The sequence below is a fragment of the Amyelois transitella genome, chromosome 7 (assembly GCF_032362555.1).
Source record: "Amyelois transitella isolate CPQ chromosome 7, ilAmyTran1.1, whole genome shotgun sequence".
NCBI lineage: Eukaryota > Metazoa > Arthropoda > Insecta > Lepidoptera > Pyralidae > Amyelois > Amyelois transitella.
In genome coordinates this window covers 3,906,190-3,918,190 of record NC_083510.1, presented here as the reverse complement: position 1 = coordinate 3,918,190, position 12,001 = coordinate 3,906,190, and the positions used below count along the sequence as shown (strand labels likewise).

General features: G+C 34.9%; 4 protein-coding genes across 4 annotated transcripts; 1 reads left to right on the top strand and 3 right to left on the bottom strand.

Moving 5' to 3' along the window:
• Positions 1–278: 278 nt before the first annotated feature.
• LOC106132483 (uncharacterized) lies at positions 279–6,378 on the top strand. Its single transcript, XM_013331912.2, has 9 exons — positions 279–485; positions 573–687; positions 1,155–1,389; positions 1,895–2,111; positions 2,510–2,703; positions 2,856–3,016; positions 3,305–3,409; positions 3,605–4,078; positions 4,626–6,378. The coding sequence occupies exons 1-9, from the start codon at positions 434–436 to the stop codon at positions 4,912–4,914; spliced, it is 1,842 nt and encodes a 613-aa protein (XP_013187366.1). The 5' UTR covers positions 279–433; the 3' UTR covers positions 4,915–6,378.
• An 89-nt stretch (positions 6,379–6,467) lies between these two features.
• LOC106132387 (protein FAM32A) lies at positions 6,468–8,441 on the bottom strand. The gene is made up of 2 exons (XM_013331783.2): positions 7,863–8,441; positions 6,468–7,023 (listed from the first exon to the last, which is right to left on the bottom strand). The coding sequence occupies exons 1-2, from the start codon at positions 8,070–8,072 to the stop codon at positions 6,901–6,903; spliced, it is 333 nt and encodes a 110-aa protein (XP_013187237.1). The 5' UTR covers positions 8,073–8,441; the 3' UTR covers positions 6,468–6,900.
• A 394-nt stretch (positions 8,442–8,835) lies between these two features.
• On the bottom strand, positions 8,836–9,912 carry LOC132901938 (protein FAM32A-like). The gene is made up of 2 exons (XM_060945255.1): positions 9,524–9,912; positions 8,836–9,334 (listed from the first exon to the last, which is right to left on the bottom strand). The coding sequence occupies exons 1-2, from the start codon at positions 9,737–9,739 to the stop codon at positions 9,212–9,214; spliced, it is 339 nt and encodes a 112-aa protein (XP_060801238.1). The 5' UTR covers positions 9,740–9,912; the 3' UTR covers positions 8,836–9,211.
• Positions 9,913–10,462: 550 nt separating this feature from the next.
• On the bottom strand, positions 10,463–11,797 carry LOC132901934 (protein FAM32A-like). The gene is made up of 2 exons (XM_060945249.1): positions 11,149–11,797; positions 10,463–10,959 (listed from the first exon to the last, which is right to left on the bottom strand). The coding sequence occupies exons 1-2, from the start codon at positions 11,362–11,364 to the stop codon at positions 10,837–10,839; spliced, it is 339 nt and encodes a 112-aa protein (XP_060801232.1). The 5' UTR covers positions 11,365–11,797; the 3' UTR covers positions 10,463–10,836.
• Between the last annotated feature and the right edge of the window lie 204 nt (positions 11,798–12,001).

Here is a 12,001-nt window from a genome sequence, read left to right as displayed (position 1 = left end):
AGAAGGCTGGCAGCATTGCCATTTTGAATGGCAATGCTGATTCTCTGAGCCAGATAATTTCTAGCCCTCCGGTCACGAGATACCTCAATCAGCTTTTTCGACAATTGTCGGAAAAGCTGATGGGCTGATGGGCCAAAAGGTTCAAATATATTATATAATATAATAAATATAATAAAAGTATTATCGATACCTATTGTACATATTTGCGCCTTTGATTATATTACCTATAATATATATATATTTCTGTGCGCTTCACTAAAATGTCAATGTCAAGCGTCGGTTGGTTTAGGCACTTTGGGCTTGGTCGGAAAATCGGCGTTTGGTCACTTGGTTCCTTATAAATTGTTGTTAAAGTCAGAGGAAACTTGATTCAAACGGAACATGATAATGATTAAATAATTCTAAATAATTGGTTTTAAGCGAAAAAATAAATATGACTTTGTGTAATCTTATAGTTACTTTACTACTATTACTATCAGTGGGAAGTAAGTGCTGATGTTTGCGTCTGATTTCATTTATCAATAGTCGTTTCGTTTTTAAAGTGGTAACGCCCAACGCATTTATTTTTCCAGTTGCATTTACATCAGCAGAATGTACGATACCTGTTGTTTTGCGGAATACATGGTTTTCATATGAAAATGGCAAGCAAACAATTACTGACATAAACGCAAGTGAAATGGTCGGAAGGTAAATTTTTCCTCGAAGTTGTGTAGTATAAATCTATTTGTTTTAAATTTATTGTGTGTAAGATGTTAAAAGTTTTTTTTTTATTTTGACAGGGGATTTTTTTTAATTTATATATTATATATCTAGTTAATAGAGTTATGTAGTCAACATTGCATACTTTTGTGAAATATTTGTAAGTATACTAGCTTTTGCTTCTGTCGAATTTCCAGTAAAAAAAGGAGCCTATGTTACTCCTATCACCGAAAGTCCGGTGGAAGCCATAATATAGAAAAGAAAGAAAGAAGGTATTTTCTTTCTGTTTGCCAAATATCATCAAATTCGACCCAGTTTGTGTAAAGACATTATATACATACATACATTTTTCTTTTTTATAATATAAGTGTATGTATTGTATAAAGAAGTAAAGATAAATTTTGAATGTTCCATTAATTTATACTTCTTTTTTATTTTAAATGTTTAATTCATAGGGGTACATGTGTGGACATCAAAGCAGATTACCATGTGAACTACACAATGATCTTTCAATACACAAACTGTTATTACTGTGTTAAGCTGATTGTGAGAACTGTGAATGTGTTAGAGAAGATTGAGACTCCGTGTATAAGCTTGCAACCAGGAGAGGAGCCAACCTTTGATAAAATCTGCAGGGGGCTTAACTCAAACCAAAACCTTTTTACTTTGTTTTCAGAAAACTATGTACCTGTAAGTTTTGTGTACCTATGTACCCAATAGTTTTTATAAGTATTTTAAGAGATTTTTATCTTTATTATTTTTATATAACCTTTAAATTAAATAAAATAAATAAATAAAAATATATAGAGGACAAATTACACAGATTGAGTTAGCCTCAAAGTAAGTTCGAGACTTGTGTAACGAGATACTAACTCAACAATACTATATTTTATAATAAATACTTATATAGATAAACATCTAAGATCCAGGGCAATCAGAAAAAGTTTGTTCCTCATCATGCCCTAGCTGGGATTCGAACCCAGGACCTCCGGTGACACAGACAAGCGCACTACTGCTGCGCCACAGAGGCCATAATTAATGAATATAAATTCCATCATAAAGCCATACAGCTGAAAATGGCCTTTCAGTCTTTTAAAGGAATGTTTAAATGTAATGGAAGTACTAAAAATTTCCATTCATGTATTAAAAAAAAAAACTTTATTGGACAGCTACATAAGAAGAAGGTAAATTTCAGGTCAATTGTCGGTCATCCCTGGAAGGTGTTTGGCAGTTTGCTTATCAGAACAGATTCCGATTTACTGGAGAATGTAATCACCCAGATGCTCAGATCAGGTCGTGTCAGACTGCCGGAACACAGTTCTTGATCACCAATCAGAAGTTCAACATTACATACAGAGCATGCCCAGGAATGTCAGGGACTTTCAATGGTATTGTGGAATACAGTTGTTTAGGTATGTATCTATGAAAGTTTAGTTTATTATATATGCTAATTAAAAAAAATACACCACATTAAAAAATAAGTTAAGGGGTTTCTGGCAGAACAGAAGGCCCTCAAGTGCATTTCGTAGTAAATTGTTTGCAGACAAGAAAACTTATTCGTTCACCAAAAAACTTATGGTGAAATTTTTCAGTCAGTCATGGATATGTGTATTCAACAGTGTTGGTGATGTTTTGTTGGGCATCATTTACCGTATCTATGCTGCTGGGCGTGGGCGTGGTATGCCTAATAGATTTGCATTTAAATATCGTAAGACGCGCCATTGTGTGATTTGAATCCATGGCAAAGCGAAAATATATTGTGCTGACAGAATGTTTTTATTTGCCCACTTACACCTTTTTCCTTTTTTAGGTCATTGGTTTGTCGGCAAAAATCAGTTCTTTGCAGTAGCAAATACGAAAGAATCGCGTAAGGATGAGAAATATCGGTGTTTCCTAAAGAACAGAGATGACGACCTGTACATTGGTGCATCAATTACGGCTGAATGTAAATCTTTGAAGACGGTAGAGAAGTCTCCAGAGAGATATAGGGTTACTCCTGTGAAAGTAAGTGTGTGGTTTTTATGAATTAACCTTCGGAATAAATTGATAACAGCCTATTGTATATTTCACTGTGGCCACAAAACTTCTGGAAGTAGACTTACCACTAAGATAATTGTAATAAAACCAGTCTTCATAATATTTTTTCATTTTTCTAGGCCGAAGTCGTAGAGCCTGGCTGTCGCCTGCCACAGAACTTTTCAGGAAACTGGATCAACACGGCCAACATTGATGCAGACGTCGTCATTAATGAAACTCATATTATCGAAACATACTACCCGGACGAGGGGAGATATAGACGAACTATTTACGTTTGCAGGTATGTTTCGTAATGCGATTTAGAGAGGTCGCTGCCATTAGATTCGATTTGGAAAACATGGCCATTAATAAAATGGTCATACTAAAAGACCTTGTTTTCTGCAAAGGAAGTGGGAAAATAAGACGTATGTCTTAATTAACGGTCATTGATTGACCCCAAATTGAAGAAATAAATGAATTTTTTGTCTTGTTAATAATACATACTTATATAGATATATTGAAAAAGTGCATAATACATATATTATTAGTTTTCTAGGCTGTTTAAAATTAAATTTTTTATTTCTTAAAGGGAGCAACGAGATAGCAGGGTGATGATGGCGCGCCTTACGGTCGATGGTTGCCAGAAGGATTACGTCTGCTTTGATTTTGTGCCACAACATCATAATGTTATCAGGTAATTTTGTTAATAAAGTAATCAAGCTATTTGATAAAACAAAAAACACTTTTGAGTGAACAAACAATGTGAGACATTAAATTATTTAAACGTAGCTGCTGTAACAAGCATGGAGTGTATTTTTTACCGTACATATAGGACGCAAACTTTGTAGTTCCGACGTTTATTTTAATTAAACCTTATGTTGCATTTCAGATTCCGCAAAGGTTTAGCTATGATCCAGAGTAATTTCCATACAGTGTGCTCATGGGTACAATTCCCGAATAAAGGAAAATGGCGGTACGATATATTCCTCAAAAAAGACCCATCTCCTATACGTTGTCCAGTTGCCGGTAAATTCAACTTTACCCAAAGAGGAGACGTGAGATTTGAGACTAGAATCCTTGGAGGCGTCACTTTAAGCCCTCGACCAAATTTGTACTGTAAATTAAATATAAGCGATTTATCAGTATGTGATACCGACCAGAAAACTATACAGATAAAAGAGAATTATTGTCTTTCTGTTGACTACTTGGGGAGACCGGTAGATATATACAGTGACCCCGATTACAAGATGAAGTGTATTGGTTATTGGAAGGAGAATCTGAAGTCCTATCTCATTACTTATGACGAGTTGGATCCATTCTCGAAGTACCGCTGCTGGGTGTACCAAAGAGCTGATCTGAACAGGTGAGATTTGATGTGAATTTTTCAATTATATTATTATTGAGAGCCAGGATTCAACTTAACTCAAACTTAAAAGAACTTCACCTTATGTTTATGTACATAGATTTCATTTCCACATAAACATGGTCGTTAAATTTTGTGACTTTTGGCCCTGTTTGTCCCATAAGGGATAAAGGCATGATTTTTATGTGTTTGTGACAGTTTAATTCTTCTTCCAATAAGCTGTTTTTCCCATAGCCTAGCCCATATAGCATAGCTAGTAGAAGTTTTAAACAACCTTCCTTCCTTACCGGCACCAATAAAAAAAAGAAGAGGACAACTCTATCTCTTTCCCATACATGTCGTAAAAGTCGATTAAGGGATAGGCTTACCAACTTGGGATTATTTTTAAGGCGATGAGCTAGCAATCTGTCACTATTTGAATCTTAATTCTATCATTAAGCCAAATAGCTGAACGTGGCCTTTCAGTATTTTGACTGATGGCTCTGTCTACACCGCAAGGGAAATAGACTTAACCATATGTATGTATTAAAGAACCTTTCCATTTCAGGGTTTTAATGTCACAAGCTCTTGGTCCATACTGCGATTTGAAGCAAGACGTGACCTCTTGGAATTACACTGAGGGTGCTGCGGTCGCGATAGAGATGGAAGAATACGAGAGAGAAAGAGACCGCTGTCCGATGCACTTCGACGATGGCAGCGACCCGTGGTCCACTAAAGAAAACTACGTGAAGATATTCAAATTCAGCTATTCGTTTTGGAGAAGCAACGACGCTTCCATATTTGAAATTAGCATAGCCACTTTATTACTGACAGCTTTTATAAATTTGATACAATAATAAAGAATAGACTGATGTAGACTAGGCAGGCCATGTATCAAATACTTGTGTAGAATTTGTAGGAATCTAGGAATGAAGATTTGTCAAAATTAAGAAAGATCTCCTCAAAGGACTTTGTTAGTCCATGACCATCAACAGTGTTTTTATAGTCACTGAAATTTTTAAATGACTTCATAATTAATTTAATATTTTGACATACTACATATGTACATATCTGCGCTTACTTGGTTCATGAATTTTCACATTATTCCCTTTTTTGTTTTGAAATTACTTCCACAAACAGTAATTAAATGAATTAAAAAGAATTTTTAGTTAAAATTGATCACCTTATATCACTTAATAGTTTATTTAGCTATTGAGAGTGCCTTTTTATATTGTTCTTAAGAGTAAGAGATATTTGTAGTATGTATTTTATTAGATCCCAGCACCAATAAAAAAATAAAATAGGACCACTACATGAGATGTAGTGGTCCTATTCTATTTTCATTCATATTCTATTCCCATGGATGTCGCAAAGGCGACTAAAGGATGATTTGGGATTCTTCTTTTAGGCGATGGGCTAGCAACCGGTCACTATATGAATCTCAATTTTATCATAAAGCCAAACAGCTGAATGTGGCCTTTCAGTCCTTTCAAGATTGTTGGCTATCTACACCACTAGGGATATAGACGTAATTAGATGTGTGTTTTTATAAGTCAAAATTTACCACAAAAACATTTTACACCTAAGATGTAACATAATTATAAGATTTACTTAGTGCCTTAATTAGTCCTTGAATAGAAGTAATATTAGCGCGTATTGGTCTTTATTTGTATTTGACAAAGTTTAGGCCTGTCAGTTTCATTATAAACTTTGTGCTTTTGTAAATTTGTTCTTACCTGGATTGCAATATTTTTATAAAATTATAAACTAAAAAGAATCACAATACATGAAATCTCGTCTGGCGTGTAATTTCATGACTGCAATATTTTAACTTTAAGTTTAATTTACACGTGAATCTCATATATATTACCATAGTATATTTGATAAATTTTAAGATTATTTTTATACACAAGAAATCAAATATTTTGCGTTATTTTCTTAACATTCGTGTACATTCATTTTATAACATTAATGTCGTGTTAACTTTGTAGGTAGCAAGTACTCATTTTATTAACCACCATCAAGAAAAAAAAAATGGTTCTCAGTTTACATGTATGTTTGTCCGCTAAACCGTTTTTTGTCGAAATCAGGAAAGTGTATATATAACAGACTTCAAAAAACGAGGATATCTTTAACACTTTTTTATTCCAGTGAGTCCTCAAAGATTTCATCTTTTCTTTGTTCTGTATGCATGTTCAAGACATTTCTTGTGTTATTTTTATATTTCTTATTTTTTTGTGCTAACAGAAAATGTGTCCGTCCATTTTTTATATCTTTCTTTTTAAAATAAATATCTATATAAGTGACAATTTTTGTTTAATTCAATAATACCTTTGGATAATTTATATGGTATGAGGGGGTAAATTTGTATTTATTTAATTATAATTATGAGGCAAATGAAAAATATATATTACATAAAATTATTTATTTTCATAAACAATTATAGGTACAGATACATAACATGCATACCTACATATAAATGGTAAAATATTTCCTTAATATATGTAAATACATACTTCACACTGACATTGTGAATGTTTGTATGTTATTTACATTTTTTGAATGGATCCAAATTACACAGAATAACAAAGGTTATTCTTAACACAATACTTTTGGATGTTTTACAAGAAAGTAAAAAGATCTACAATTAATGTAGATGATCTAGTGGGTTCTTTTTGTAACATTTAACCTGGTTAACTTCCAATGCAGGGGAGAGACTACAATATATCAAAGCTTGGAATCACACAATGGGTAAAAAACCTGCTCCCAACAGTGCAACACTACAAATGCTAAGAATAATAAAAGTCTGAAAGTAAAAATTTACACTGTAGAAAATAATGCACCTATTTAGTCCATGAGACTTTGGGAATGTCAAAGTGCTCAGTTAGACTGTCCAAATGTTGGTTGAATTTTTCCACTCGCTGCTTGTGAGTCATCTCAGCTTTTTGTTGTATTCTTTGTTTTTGCTGAAACAAAAATAATATTTAAGTACAAATACATACAACAATAGGAGGTATAATCCTAGTCCATTTATTAAAAGTCATTTATCATTGTAGGACAGCATAATACCTTTACCATATATATACCTATGAAAATCAGTGTGATAATATTCTGGTTTTGCCGCACAGCACATAACATGCGCTTTGGAAGTTATAGTAGTTATAATTAGATTTGAGTGATGTGACATCAATAAGTGATACTTTGTATCCAATTTTGTGCATAAAGGCACCTGTTTAAATTCCATCTTGACTATTTTTTAAGTTATGTACTTCCATCAATTTGAAAACTTATCACTGCGGGAAACAATGCACATTGAGGTAACTGGATGACCATGAACTGAAGTGTAACCATAAACCAATATGAATGTTTCTTTGTTAAATTCAAAGTTAGTTAGGGTTTTACACAAAGTGACCACTGTCTTTCCCCCACAACCATTGCAGAGGAACTTTACTCTAAAAATAAAGGTGCACAAGATGAATGTTCCAATTCCACTAATCGCTATTTACGACATCCATGATAAGTTCAAGATATGACGAATACTTACTCTTGATATGATATTTCATAATAAATACATAGATAACCATCCAAGATACAGGCAAATCAGAAAGAGTTCATTTATCATCATGACATAACCAGGGATCAAACCCAATAGGTACCTATAAAGCAGGTGCACTTTATAGAAAAATTGACGCTGACAGATTTTACCATTTCTACAATGGCTATCATCAACAAACTTCGAAACATACCAAAGTTTTGACAGGGGTTAAATAAGAGCAAAAATAGGGAATAAAAAACACCAACAAACCATCTTCTCCTGCATTTTCTTGAATGCTAGTTCCGCCTTGGTCCGCTTTTCTTCAGGAGTTTGTTGTTTTATATGCTGTTTTAGTTCCACTTCAATTACTTTTTCAGTGTCCTTATTGGTCTTCCTCTTTTTCTTTTTCTTGATTCCAGAATTGTCTTTAATTTTGAGCTGGCTCCTATTTACGCACGCGTATTCATCTTCCTCTCCCATGTTGACGTTTTTAAACAAATGATATCTCAGTGAACAAACATTCCGTGTGCATTTTCTTAGTAAGACAAAAAACACCAAGAAACTCTCAGGTTATAATAACACCAAAGCACAGACTTATTAGAAGCATTAAATGAACTATGATATAGTATCTCTATTTAGTTCGTGACTATGAGACCTTTATAACAAAGATAAAATGTCAAAAAATTCTGACTAATTTCAATGAATGAATGAATGCAGGGTTCCAGAAAATTAAGCAACGACGCATGTACAGTGTTGACAGCTCTCCAACGAGAAGGCGCCAAATCGGTCTCGCACAAGCGCTTGGAGGTCCGTGAAATCCTTGAATATCAGTAATATTTCAATGAAGTTTGTCAATACCAAAACGCCCTAGACTGCCACAAAATGGGCGCTGCGCGCCACACTCTGAACTTTCGGCGCCGACGAAATCGAAAAGGCGCTAGACCTAGCGCTAAGCTGGTAACACTGCACACACGTATCATCAACATGACGTTGACAGATAGGCATGACGTTGACAGCAGTCAGTGAACTGACAGTGATATTCTTATTTCGATTGGACACAAGAGTCTCAATGGTTCAGTCTCGGTTACAATAAATGTATTTTATGTTTAAATTAACGATTTCTTGTTTCTTTTGACATTTTGGATGGTAGGAAAAAAGTATATGAGGAAAATAAAATAAGAAATGGCACTACTTACATAATATTTTTCTATTACAAAAATCAAGTACATGTATGTGTTGGTAAACGAGTAAATTTCACAAATCATTGTAGGTACATACATAACATTGACATTGTCAATTTGTATGTTTATTAAACATAAATGACGACAAAGCTAACCTAAGAAGACAAGTATACAAAAAATGACAGAAAGTTTACATACAATTTTAACACATTACTTTTTGGATCCTTTTACAAAAATAGAATGAGATCAAAGGTTAATGTCGCCAATCTGCACCGGCGGTTCGATTCTTGCAATGGAGTGGAGAGATTACGCCATCTAAGCTCAGGCTCACACAATTGAAAAAAATTATCGTACAGTGCAACACTACAATGGCTTATAGAGAACAATTAATGTCTCATGAAGTAAAATCCATTTTTCTACACTGTAAATGTAATGCACTCATTTAGTCCAGGAGACTTTGGGAATGTCAAAGTGCTCAGTCAGACTGTCCAAATGTTGGTTGAATTTTTCCACACGCTGTTTGTGAGTCCTCTCAGCTTTTCGTTGTGTCCTTTGTTTTTGCTGAAACAAAAAATTTATATAAGTAAGTACCAATACAAAACGCACTTTGAATTCAATAACTCGTGTGTAAATATGTTTTACCATTGAACAATTAGGTACAACAGCTATCTTCAATGAGCAACAAAAATAAAAAGAAGAAAATATTGATTTGATGAAAGCAGAAGTGGGGAATTAAAAACATCAACTTACCATCTTCTCCTGCATCTTTTTGAACGAGAGTTCAGCCTTGGTCCGCCTTTGTTCAGGAGTGTGTTCTTTAATGCGCTGCTTTACTTCCATCTCAATTACTTTTTCAGTGGCCTTGTCAGCCTTCCTTTTTTTCTTGTTCTTGATTCCAGAATCATCTTTGATTACCAGCCGGCTCCTGTTCACACACGCGTATTCGTCTTCCTCTCCCATGTTCATGTTTTTAAATAAATATTATCTCAGGAGACAATATTCCGCGTGTACTTTTTTCTCAGTTGCACAAATTACTCTGAGGTTATATTCACAGATTTCTTAGAGATTATACTTGAGTATTGAAATAAGATTGTAGCTTGTAATAAGCAGCCGCCAGTGAAAGCTTTCGAAACTGCCGAGTGACGACGAATGTATGAATGACGTGTCGCAAAATAAAGCAACGACGCATGTACAGTGTTGACAGCTCTCCAACGAGAAGGCGCCAAATCGGTCTCGCACAAGCGCTTGGAGGTCCGTGAAATCCTTGAATATCAGTAATATTTCAATGAAGTTTGTCAATACCAAAACGCCCTAGACTGCCACAAAATGGGCGCTGCGCGCCACACTCTGAACTTTCGGCGCCGACGAAATCGAAAAGGCGCTAGACCTAGCGCTAAGCTGGTAACACTGCACACACGTATCATCAACATGACGTTGACAGATAGGCATGACGTTGACAGCAGTCAGTGAACTGACAGTGATATTCTTATTTCGATTGGACGCAAGAGTCTCAATGGTTCAGTCTCGGTTTCAATAAATGTATTTTATGTTTAAATTAATGATTTCTTGTTTCTTTTGACATTTTGGATGGTAGGAAAAAAGTATATGAGGAAAATAAAATAAGAAATGGCACTACTTACATAATATTTTTCTATTACAAAAATCAAGTACATGTATGTGTTGGTAAACGAGTAAATTTCACAAATCATTGTAGGTACATACATAACATTGACATTGTCAATTTGTATGTTTATTAAACATAAATGACGACAAAGCTAACCTAAGAAGACAAGTATACAAAAAATGACAGAAAGTTTACATACAATTTTAACACATTACTTTTTGGATCCTTTTACAAAAATAGAATGAGATCAAAGGTTAATGTCGCCAATCTGCACCGGCGGTTCGATTCTTGCAATGGAGTGGAGAGATTACGCCATCTAAGCTCAGGCTCACACAATTGAAAAAAATTATCGTACAGTGCAACACTACAATGGCTTATAGAGAACAATTAATGTCTCATGAAGTAAAATCCATTTTTCTACACTGTAAATGTAATGCACTCATTTAGTCCAGGAGACTTTGGGAATGTCAAAGTGCTCAGTCAGACTGTCCAAATGTTGGTTGAATTTTTCCACACGCTGTTTGTGAGTCCTCTCAGCTTTTCGTTGTGTCCTTTGTTTTTGCTGAAACAAAAAATTTATATAAGTAAGTACCAATACAAAACGCACTTTGAATTCAATAACTCGTGTGTAAATATGTTTTACCATTGAACAATTAGGTACAACAGCTATCTTCAATGAGCAACAAAAATAAAAAGAAGAAAATATTGATTTGATGAAAGCAGAAGTGGGGAATTAAAAACATCAACTTACCATCTTCTCCTGCATCTTTTTGAACGAGAGTTCAGCCTTGGTCCGCCTTTGTTCAGGAGTGTGTTCTTTAATGGGCTGCTTTACTTCCATCTCAATTACTTTTTCAGTGGCCTTGTCAGCCTTCCTTTTTTTCTTGTTCTTGATTCCAGAATCATCTTTGATTACCAGCCGGCTCCTGTTCACACACGCGTATTCGTCTTCCTCTCCCATGTTCATGTTTTTAAATAAATATTATCTCAGGAGACAATATTCCGCGTGTACTTTTTTCTCAGTTGCACAAATTACTCTGAGGTTATATTCACAGATTTCTTAGAGATTATACTTGAGTATTGAAATAAGATTGTAGCTTGTAATAAGCAGCCGCCAGTGAAAGCTTTCGAAACTGCCGAGTGACGACGAATGTATGAATGACGTGTCGCAAAATTAAGCAACGACGCATGTACAGTGTTGACAGCTCTCCAACGAGAAGGCGCCAAATCGGTCTCGCACAAGCGCTTGGAGGTCCGTGAAATCCTTGAATATCAGTAATATTTCAATGAAGTTTGTCAATACCAAAACGCCCTAGACTGCCACAAAATGGGCGCTGCGCGCCACACTCTGAACTTTCGGCGCCGACGAAATCGAAAAGGCGCTAGACCTAGCGCTAAGCTGGTAACACTGCACACACGTATCATCAACATGACGTTGACAGATAGGCATGACGTTGACAGCAGTCAGTGAACTGACAGTGATATTCTTATTTCGATTGGACGCAAGAGTCTCAATGGTTCAGTCTCGGTTTCAATAAATGTATTTTATGTTTAAATTAACGATTTCTTGTTTCTTTTGACATTTTGGATGGTAGGAAAAAAGT